Consider the following 11010-nt stretch of genomic DNA (forward strand, 5'->3'; position numbering starts at 1 on the left):
AATTAAAGTCAAAACTAAATGGTCCTATGAATGAAATACAAATAAAATAAAATTATTCATAAATTTAACAAAGTAGTAGTAAAGTCATTATGGAATACTTTTACAAATTTTCAATTGTCATGTCCGATAAATAATTATAAAGTAAAATTTGAAAGTAGAATAATTAAAGTAAAATACCTATAATAACTTTTTTATTTTTATTATAGTAATTTTTAATGTATATTATTTGTAATTTAAATTTGTATTAGTTTTATAAATATTAACCAAATAGGTTTCTTGTTTATGGTTTCTAGTTTTTTTTTTTTTAAGTTTTCATTTCTAATTTTTTTTTCTAATTTTTGATAGTGATACCAAATGACATCTAATAAAAGGGATTTATCATATTTATTGCATTGGGTTACCCACTCGCCTCCTCGCAGCCCCCAATTGGCTAGCAAGGTAGACCATCTACGTAAAAAAAAAAAAAAAAAGCAAGACTAGGATGCCCACAAGTTCGTGCACCCTATGCTCTCTCATCTCCATCTCCAATTCCTTTGACATTCCCAAAATGACTTCCTTACATGTGTTTGTTGTTTTCTTTTTGAGTCTTCTCTGCAAGGTTTTTATTTTTATTTGAACTTCATCTCCGGCTACATATGTGTTAATTGTCTACTCCAGTTAGAGTTTGTCGAATTTGACTATGATTTGTTATCAAATCAGAAAGGGGCATATTTGTGATGAGAGAAATTTGATCTAACCATAATTTTGTCTTTAAATATGTTGCATGATTTCATTTTTTTTTTCTCCTTGTACCAACTCTTAAATATTAGCCTATTCACTTATTATATTAAACATCATGCAAATATTAGTAATACTATGTGACATGAGCTCATGATGACACAGGCTCATGTAGCAGAATTAGTAGGTGCAGCGATGTGATCACAGGCTCACATGACACGGTATTAATGGGTACAACAGTATGAGGTCACATGTACCCAAAGATACCCTATCACGTGAGTCTGTGTCATTATTGACGGCTTTCTTCAATATTTTTTCTATAAATGTTGGTCACATCACAAATGCATCCTAATTATATAACAAAAATTGAATTTTAGAACACTAGATAATTGTTTTACTATTTTGAAAAACTAAAGAAAGTGTATCATATATGCCCATCACCGCATTTCAAATTAAAATTAGTTTTAAAATATTAGTGTAATTCTTAAGCATAAAAGGTGTTCATAACTCATTATAATTATGGTGAATATTGAAAATATAATTTATCTATTATAAAAGAAAAAAAAAATCCTTTTTGTGCATGAGTAATTATAGAAGGGATTTTTTTCCTTTTGAACAAATTAATCATATATTTATTAATATCATATATATATATATATATATATATATATAAACAGGAAAATTCATTTATAATGTATTTAAAATTTTAAAAATATACACATGATGGTCCTCGCGAAGACTGCGAAGTCCAGAGGCTACCCACTCCGCATTGTAGAGAACCAAAGCACAACCTGCGCTCGCCGGCGAACTGAGACACTCCGCGATCATGGCTGCTCATCTACGATCACTCTCTCTCTTCTTTCTCTTCGTTTTCGCTTCAAATCACGGTAATGAAAATGTAAAAGCACCTCCATTTCTTATTAATTGCTTTATTTCCATCGACATATAAATTATTAGACATATTTACACCAAACCCCTCGCATCTTCGCGTATTTTGCAGTTTCTGCTGACCAGAACCTCGTCCTCGAAGATGGGTACACAGTGGCGACTCTGCTCGACGGCCACAAGCTGAACATCAATCCTCACTCGATCCATCCTCGTTCCGGATTGTCTAATTTTCTAGTTCTTGATTCCTCCGGTAGCGCCTTCTACACCGTGTCATTTTCCGCTACGCAAGGTACTCGTCTCCATCCCTGTTTGTTGAACTCGGAGTTGATCATGGCTGCTTAGGGTTAGGGTTAGGGTTAGGGGTAGGATTTTGATATATTTGAATTGATATTTGCAGAGAGTGTGATCAAGCGGTTTTCCGGTAATGGCAAGGGGTTCTCGGACGGAGACTTGGCTTCTGCTCAGTTCGATCAGCCGCGAAGCTTTGCGGTTGATCTGAAGGGGAATGTGTACGTTGCGGACAGGAAAAATTTTGCTATTCGGAAGATCAGCGAGTCAGGTAGCTATTACCCCTACTCTGCCGTCTCTTCCTGAACTCTTTTGCGTTATGGTATACAAATAATACAATTGTAATCTGTGTGATAATGGTGATTGTGTTCTCTGATTGAGTTTTTTTAAGTATGGGATCAAATATTGTGTAGAGTGTACATTGTGGAGTGAGTTTTTTTAAAATTGAAGAGGGTATTTCCATAAAGGTTGAGTAGCCTGGAAGAAGCGTACAGTTGCTGGGAATAGGCCACTAGGGTATTGTTTGTAGCAAGACAAAGATGGATGGGAGTTGGGATGAACTCATTCATGGAAGCTCTAGGTAGTGTTTATAAACAAGCCAAGTAAGATGCAGTAAACTAAGCAAGAGTAACAGGCCCTTTTGCGAAGGCGATCCCAGGTCCCAGGATAACTACGGACAAAAAAAAAAAAAAGGAAGGTCGGTTGAGGCAGCAGCTTAGCTTGAATATGATCTATCAAGTTTTATAATTATCATTTTTTTGGTTTGTTCTTCTTAAGTCATAATTTGCGAATTGCAATATGTCCTAATGAACAAGCTCTTCTGTTGTATAAATGAAGCATAGCCAAATTGAGGAAGGCAATTCTTATCTAGTTATTTATTTTATTTCATTTTGATAACAACAAATGATTAAAATTTAATGAGGCGAACAAAGACAAGGCCAAATAATGTCAAGGCCAATTCTTAGCTAGCTATTTTTCTTTGATAAAAAAATAAAATTTAATGAGGTAAACAGAGACAAGGCCAATGAAAAGAAAAAGAAAAAAGAGCAGTGCACCTTGTTACAAAAAAAAAAAAAAAAATGCAAGGATCTTCTTAAATAACGTTTTGCTCATTAGGATGTAATATTATTGTATTTTTGGTTCATCAAAGAAGAGTTAAACTTGTTAAGTGCTATTGACATTTTGATTTAATGGGATGAGGATGTTGTTTACCTGTGTAAAATTTATGTGTTTGAATGATTTTAATTTTATTAGTTCTATGATGTTGATGGAATAATGTGTCCTACCCAAGCCTCTATTTCTTTTATCTTTTTTTTTTGGAAAAATATATTTTCTTCCCTTCATGTGGGAAAAAAAATCAGGGGAGTGGGGCTAGTCTTTATATATAAATTCAGCTTGAAGAAGCTAATAGCATGTTGTCGACTTCAATTACTGGTAAATGTTTGTAGGCCATAGTTTGGTGCTAGCATTTTCAATCAATGGGACATATGCTGTTTCCGGACATAATCTTGTGTCATATAATACTGTTCTGCTTCTCTTGTTCTCACCTTATGCCTACCAAGTAAATTGAATTACTGATCCAATATGTTTTGTCGATTAGGTGTTACCACAATTGCTGGAGGTATTTCACACAAAATTGGAAATGCAGATGGGCCTGCACAAAATGCATCATTCTCAACTGACTTTGAGCTAGTTTTTGTTCCTGAAAAGTGTGCCTTACTTATTCCTGATCACGGGAATAAATTGGTGCGCATGATTAATTTGAAACCAGAGGATTGTGCAAGAGGCTCTCAATCCAGTAAGTAGCAAGCTTAAAGAACATTTTATAAAAATAAAGCTTTTATTAATGAGTTTGGATTATATAGTTTGAGGAACAAACATTGGCTAATGTGGTTATTGCATAACTTCTTGTTGGAGAGGCTACTCTATACATTTTTTTTTGGTAATACCTGTTAGGAATATACGAACAAATTCCGAAACCTGTGAGAAACAAATAGAGAAAGAATAACGCCAAAGAAAAATTCAATCACACGCACAAGACAATATTTACGTGGTTCGGCAATTTTGCCTACGTCCACGGAGTTGCAGGGATTTCAATATTATCAGGAAGAAATCACAGAGAGTGTGGCGATACAATTCTCTCGCTCTCGTTCTCTCTCGCGGATACAACCACCGAAACCCTAATCACCCGAAAGCACCCTTTTATATGTTGCGCCTAGGGTTCCGTTCCGAATGGGCTCCAAAAAATTTTCCCCAGGGGCGTTGCCCCCGGACCCCCACAAGTACGGCTTGTACTCACGGCCCAAGCCTTCGCTCCATGGACTAAGCCTCAGGATAGAAATCTCTAATTAAATAGAGGTCGGGTCGTCATCCAAATCAAAACTTAACTAGGCTCCACAAAAGCCCAACAATACCTTTAGAAAGTCTTAGGAGCATGCCAAAAGCATGAATATTTTTAATAAATAAACCAGGTAATCTTCACTATTCTTGCACTAAGCATTATATTTGTTACCTTTGGTAGAAACATTTTATAGGATGTCACATTTTGCATTTGCTGATATTTTATAAGAATGTGGATTTGAAGGACCCGTAAGCCCAGTAAATGGGAACATGGCCATTTGAGTACTTTCACAATACCTGGTTGTAGATGGATTAAATTGCTGTCAGCGGCCAGCAGAACACATTTTCTAATGGCAACAAGGTAGCAGAATATGCATTCAATGCTTCCCCTGGCACTCCCACGGGGGCCCGCCGCTTGCAGGATGGTTGTAATTTAGTAACGCACCACAATTATTAGGTGTGGATCATAGTTTCCAAATCAATGGATTTACAACACAGGGATGCGTAATTGCTTATATAATTTTCCATTTTGGAGGTTCTCTCTTTGAAATTTAAAATTTTATATTTTTATATCTGCAGTAATGTTCCTCATTTTTCCCTGGACCTTCGGTGCATCACAGTAATTTTCTTCAAACACCACACTTGTATCATGGAAGTTTCAAGTCTAATAGCTTACGTCATTCTGGGCATAGCAACATCTTAAATATTTGTGTATGCTGTTGCGCTGAATTTAGGACCAGAGAAGCAATCCCCAAGAGTACTCTTATGTATCCTTCGGTTTTGGGTTGTGCTTGTGTGTCCCCATGTACATACATATATACAAAATATCACTTGTGAATATATTGTCATTTTTCAAAAGATTTTCCGCCTTATATGGTTTTGTTTTGTGCCTAGCACTGGGACTGACCTCAGTTTGGATTCTGGGACTTGGATTGTCATGTTTAGTCGGCTTAATTATTGGGTTTGCAGTTCGTCCTTATATAACCCCTCATGTAAGTGCTTCATGTATTTATGATTTTTTCCACAGCAGAAACAGATTACTTACAACTTTGTCTAACTAAACTTTGTAGACAGGAAGGGTCCAACCGCCTCTGTGCCAGCGAGACATGGAAGCATTGCCTAATCCGTCTGGGGAAACAAGTACTGATGCTCTTCTTCGACATCAGAAGCGCAATTGCTAGTTTGAAACCATATGCTGTTATGACGAAGCTTGTTTCATTGAGCTTATCCCATCTTTCTCTTATGCTTAGAGTAGTGCCCATTGTAGAATCTCAAATTTCAAGTAGGGAATCTGTCTCTTTGCCTGATGCTGATGACTCAACTTGTCGCGGCATAACAAAGTCGCAGATGTTTAACGACCAATTGAAGGATTTGATATCTTTTGACGAGGGCCTGGAATCATCAAACCCACTAAACAAAAGCCTTGAAGGAGATGAGAATCAAGATAGGAGTGATATTTTATCTGAAAGTAATGGAAGGATAGACAAGGTGATAAAAGCTAACATCATGGGCTTTGCTGAGCAGGCCAATAAAGGGTATCCACAAGATGGGTATTTGGTGGGTAGTTCAGGTTTGTACAGGCGTAGGTGAAAGTGGTAAAATGCTTGTGATATATTCTCTCTTTAGACGACTATCTATGTAAATGTTTGAACATGTTTCACCCCCATTTGACCAGTTAACTGGTTATGTGCTTGGGGTCCCGTTGCCATCGAGAAGAAACTCAGAAACTCTTATAACTTGATGATTATCCAAATTAGAAATGTATAATTGTGTGTTGTGACAAAAGGGACTTGGAATTTTTGCACAGCCAGCCCGTGCAATGACACCAAGTATTTGTATGGATGTAGCAAATGAGATGAAGTCGGCCAATAAAAGACCCCCCAAGTTGCCCATATCTCAAATATTATTCGAGGACCAAGACAAATTTAATGACACGTCCAAACAAAATACAACAGTATCTTGGTTGCACTGCTGAGGCAATTCCGCACCAACATGCACTTTTGGATCTCGACTTTAATTAAGATTAAAAAAAAAAAATAGGCCACGCAGCCGTCGCTGATTGACATTGGATTTCATAAAAAATGGAACATAATGGTGTGCCAGCTGTTCCTTTGAAAATAAATCATGTCACTGTTCTCACAAGCAGTTCACATTGTGAATAGAATGTCGAGTACCGAAAGTGATTGGTCTTGTGGCAGTTTGTTTGGAAATAGAAAGCTTTAGTTGATGCAGTTTTAATGAAAACAGACCTAGCTAAAATTCAAGGCCAAAATCTTGGAGTAGTCGAAGTGTTCGTTTTATTTATATCTTGCTCTCTTTTAGGCACTGATCTGAGCAGTACTAGAGGAAAGAGCATTCCTTAAATTTCATAAACAGCTTTGTGGGAGTGCCATTTTCCTAAACACGATATTACAAAGTTTAAGCCACTGAGTAGACCTCAGCACACAAGCTGGCTACTCCTTAGCGCTCCATTTCTCAGCAACCAATCTTGGTAACACTTATACCTAAATCTCGATGATCAAAGATGAAAGGTTTCATCTCTTTCATCTCTTTAATGAGGGCAAAAACATTAACACCTCTTTCATGTATGTGATCAATAGCCATTGGAGTACCCCATAGAATTGATTCGATAGCGAATATTCTGATTATTGTAAATGGGATCTCCATTATGGTGATAATTGTAAATGGGATCTCCATTATCTGCAGCCTTTGCTACCACTGATTCGCGCCTCCCATCTTGCTCCTGAACTGCTCCAAACACGATCTCATTGGTCTTCTCATAGTTCTGCTCATAGAACGTTTGTGGCCCAGATGAATAATGTCGATGATGATGTTGTTTCTGCTGTGGTTGCTGCAGCTGCTGTTGAAACTCGCTGTCCCACCCACTATAGAAGGCACGACTTTGTCGGAAATGTTGCTGCATTTTTTCTGCATCCTTTGTCATGAATGGGTAGGTCTTCCGTGGGGTAGGAGTCCTGGTTTCAATGGAGGGAGGCTCATCTTCATCTGGTACCACATAACTCTCTTGCACTGGCCAAGCATTCGGCTGCTTTTGCGGTTGCTGGTATTGTCGCTGGCTTTGATATTGGTATCTTGATGGTTTCTTTCTAAAGCCTGGAAATATTGCACCAAAGATTTCTGCAACAGTCGCCCCTGTGTTGATGATGAGTTTCCCAAGAGATCCAAAGAAACCTTCCTCTTGCTTCTCCAGTTCATCTTCTGTTGGGATTAATGGTGGCCTGACTGATTTCAGAGGCTTTTGATAATGACTTGGTGGATTGCTTGATTCTGCTACTTTTTGTTCCTTCAAAACAAAAGAAATAAGGTAAACAAGGTCTCACATTTTTTGGGGAGATGCTGCAAGAAACATATGCTTCATATTGAAAGCGAGCCGAGTTTGGCACTTAAGAGAAGCTACAGATTTCTGTTACATTAATGATGCTATTATTGAAAGGATAATTATGTAATATGAGGTGTGAACTTGTATAGCAGGCCAAGGTCTGGAAAGCAACTTCCCATAGTACAAAGGATCACGTCTTGTGTCATATTGGACGAATCTTTAACAGAGAAAAAATAAAAAAGGCCTAAATTTTCTACTACCACAATAACCTGAAACCTTTCCTTCTACTTGTCAACATCCAGACAGCCATGTCAAGAGACGATTTCAAATAAATTGAAAGTCATGATTTCAAAGCAGATGGCATAATCTAAAAATCAGTGGATGTTAAATCCTACCAGATGGAGGCACCGAGAAAAAATGAATTATGCGAAAAAAACTGTAACAGAAGAACAAATTAAAAGAACACTGTTGAGTATTTACATCTTGCAAGGACACAATTGTACCAACTCTACGTTGCAGCAATGCCAACATGTAACCAAAGAAGCCAGCAGCAATAAGCACCGCAACCCCTACAATGACAGAAAACTTGCCAATTCAGTTGTCAAACACATGTCTACAATTGAAAAATTGCATGAGGTGAAATTTTGACTTATTTTTACCAAGAGGGAAACCACTTTCATATTGATAAGCACAGTCATCAAAATGGAGTTGGATTTCTCGAATCGCCTGGTTTCCTCTGTCTATGACGAGAAGAGAGCAACTGCTTCCAATGTAAACCACATCAAAATCATTTGAAAATTTGGCATCTTCACTTGGTCCATCTACATGCCCCCCTCCACGGCCCCATTTCCCTCCAGCAATTGTTGTAACCCCTGCACAGAGGAATTTTTCCCATGTTAATAAAGGAAGTGTATTTCTGTGAGGCTTTTACACCCTGGATTGCAACTCAGGTCCCAACAACAACAAAAAAAAATCCACAATCAAATAGGTGGCTTTATATTTCCACTGGGAAACTAAGAACGGTTGTGCATCATGAAGCCCTACTATTTACAAGGATAAATAAAAATAAGACCAAAATTATTGTGGTGTCTACCGTGAGTGATATCATAGACACTCCATTATGAAGAAGATATGATTTTTAAAAGAACAAAAAAATATTTCAGTTTGATATTTAAATTTACAACACAGCCGAACAAAATTCCTCATTCAGCCAAACAAAATTTCTCATTTTGCTGTCAGGAATCTCAATTAGAAACACAATTGCATTTACCTGCATCACTTATCTTCCTGATTGCCATATTCAAAGTGTCTGCTATGTATATATTTCCCTTGTCATCTGCAGTAAGCCCTTTTGGATGGTTCATCCTCGATTCTCTAGCCTTCCCATCTATATGTCCGGAGTAACCTTCAGGGGATCCAGCAACCAGCTTTGGTCTACTATCTGCACTTTTTCCATAAACTCCTTTAAATATCCAGGTTGAGTAAACAAACGAGTAACACACAAATAAATAAAATACTCCCATAAGAGAACCCTTTTTTTTTCCCCCCTATATATATATATATTGTTTGGTGTTGGGGGGGGGGGGGGGGGGGGGGGAGGCTAAGAGCAACGAAATGAAAATAGAGCTTGCTGAACTGGGAACCTTTAGCAAAGGACCAATGGAAAAGGAGTCCATTACCAGGAACTTGTTCAAAAAGAAGCCAATCATTTCAGTTTAATATATAGAACACAATTGATGGAAGTAGAGATTCAACGCCAATTGCTTATCTGCTTTGTGCTTATGTTCTATGTTAAGTGTTCTTAAGTCTTAACAAATGCAGTGTGTTTTCGTGTTTTCAGTACATTAACCTTGTTAATAGTTGATTACGAATCCTACAATAATTTGAAAGGTTGTTTTCTCAAATTCAGTCCTCATCTTGTTCATAGCATAAGTCCTACCAATATCATTATCCCTAACACCAGCATTTTTAATTATACAATATCTCATCAGTCTCCAAGTGTTCAAGTTTTGTTCTAATGAAAAAACCAAAAGAAGATGAGATCACAGCGAAATGGGGCCATAATTTTTGCAATAACGCATCAAAACTGTTAAATTTCTGCAAGAACTGGTCAGAAACACTCTCGCAACAAGATTTTAAATGATGTAAAAATAAATTTTGAACCAGAAGAAGAATCAAGCTACACTTAAAGCAATTTCGCATAAACCCACTTACATAGAGACAGTGAGGCAGAGATCTTGTAAATGTTACTGTTAGCAGCGTCCAGAATCAGAAGCTCCCCACTGGGCAACACTTCAACCGAATACGGCTCAATCCCAAGCTTACTTCCATCAAACACCGTCTCGACGCTATATCCACTCTCGAACTTCATCATCGAACGGGCAGAATTTGCTGAATACACAAAATCCAAGAATCACATCGCTCCAGCGACCAATCTCCATAATCAGAAAAAGAAGTAAAAACAAAAAAATGAAAACTACAAGTTGTTTTTCAAAAAAATGCGGGTGAGATCTCTACCTGTTTTGGTAGTAGCTTTGAGCGACCATAACCACTTCATAAGAACAGAGACAACATTTGAGAAAAACCCACTTACAATTTCTGAAAAAAAAAAAATTACGAACAAATGTGAACGGCATTTGAGAAAAACCCATTAACAATTTCTGGAAAATTGACTAAGAACAAATGTAAAACTAAAGAAAGCTTCAAGCTCAAAAGCAAAAACAGATCAACCGAAAGGAGAACATCAGAGCTGGTATACATCTATCTACTCACTTGCAGGAGAAGAAGCTGAAGCTGGTGGGACACATCCAAGGAAGAGCAAAAGAAAGAGAGCCAGAACCAACGCGCCCTTGCCCATTGCTGTAGTCCACAAGGAAAGCTCCAAATCAGTTCAAGAATGGAGATTCAAGCTCTGCATTATCAGAAACCCTAATTCATTCAAGTGGGTGATGCAGGAACTGGGTTTCTGCTATGGGCGTTTGAGCATCGAGTGGACGGGAGGATAAAAAAGATGAAAGAGACAGAGAAGGGAAAGAGAAAGCGGAAAAGGCAATAAAGACCACTGAGAGAGAGAATCACATGCTGTGATTTAGTAGTATACAAATACCATATATTACAATATCAGGTTTTTGTTTAATAATTCATACCTACATTTATTCTCTGCCTAAATTCAATCTCTGCCATTTTCATTCACTCATTTATTGTTTTGGATATGTTTTCACACCGGAGATTTTAGTAGATGCTGCTTGTTTCACTCCCAATATTATGAAACAAGAAGGAATGGATTCCGGTGGATTTGATTTTTTTTTCTTGCTATGAAAATCATTAAGGAGTAATGGTTATTATCCCTTCATTTTTCATCACCATAAATTCTTTACTATCCTTATTGACCCTATAAAAGGGCACACTCTCCCTCTCATTTTGAAACACATAACATG

General features: G+C 37.3%; 2 protein-coding genes across 3 annotated transcripts; one reads left to right on the forward strand and one right to left on the reverse strand.

Annotated features, from left to right (window-relative positions):
• Positions 1–1402: 1402 nt before the first annotated feature.
• LOC131144337 (uncharacterized) lies at positions 1403–6018 on the forward strand. Of its 2 annotated transcripts, none has more exons than XM_058092916.1 (6): positions 1403–1604; positions 1718–1894; positions 2003–2164; positions 3494–3691; positions 5128–5225; positions 5304–6018. In XM_058092916.1, exons 1-6 carry the CDS (start codon positions 1544–1546, stop codon positions 5412–5414), a joined length of 807 nt encoding a protein of 268 aa, XP_057948899.1. In that variant the 5' UTR covers positions 1403–1543; the 3' UTR covers positions 5415–6018. The 2 variants fall into 2 exon arrangements, with proteins under 2 accessions (XP_057948899.1, XP_057948898.1); XM_058092915.1 differs by having other exon boundaries at positions 5308–6018.
• Positions 6019–6574: 556 nt separating this feature from the next.
• On the reverse strand, positions 6575–10744 carry LOC131144338 (uncharacterized). Its single transcript, XM_058092917.1, has 7 exons — positions 10346–10744; positions 10091–10171; positions 9788–9964; positions 8844–9014; positions 8233–8445; positions 8054–8142; positions 6575–7537 (listed from the first exon to the last, which is right to left on the reverse strand). Exons 1-7 carry the CDS (start codon positions 10428–10430, stop codon positions 6827–6829), a joined length of 1527 nt encoding a protein of 508 aa, XP_057948900.1. The 5' UTR covers positions 10431–10744; the 3' UTR covers positions 6575–6826.
• Between the last annotated feature and the right edge of the window lie 266 nt (positions 10745–11010).

The sequence above is a fragment of the Malania oleifera genome, chromosome 12 (assembly GCF_029873635.1).
Source record: "Malania oleifera isolate guangnan ecotype guangnan chromosome 12, ASM2987363v1, whole genome shotgun sequence".
In the NCBI taxonomy this organism is placed as follows: Eukaryota; Viridiplantae; Streptophyta; class Magnoliopsida; order Santalales; family Ximeniaceae; genus Malania; species Malania oleifera.

Bases quoted from the DNA above. Each gene is read 5' to 3' on its own strand.
- LOC131144337 (XM_058092915.1), top strand. From the start codon at position 1,544: ATGGCTGCTCATCTACGATCACTCTCTCTCTTCTTTCTCTTCGTTTTC. The intron at 3,692-5,127 runs GTAAGTAGCAAG...TTTTGTGCCTAG, and splicing joins TGCAAGAGGCTCTCAATCCA to CACTGGGACTGACCTCAGTT. The intron at 5,226-5,307 runs GTAAGTGCTTCA...CTTTGTAGACAG, and splicing joins GTCCTTATATAACCCCTCAT to GAAGGGTCCAACCGCCTCTG.
- LOC131144338 (XM_058092917.1), bottom strand. From the start codon at position 10,430: ATGGGCAAGGGCGCGTTGGTTCTGGCTCTCTTTCTTTTGCTCTTCCTT. The intron at 10,172-10,345 runs GTGAGTAGATAG...TTTTTTTTTCAG, and splicing joins TTCAGCTTCTTCTCCTGCAA to AAATTGTAAGTGGGTTTTTC. The intron at 9,965-10,090 runs GTAGAGATCTCA...TTGTGTATTCAG, and splicing joins CAAAGCTACTACCAAAACAG to CAAATTCTGCCCGTTCGATG.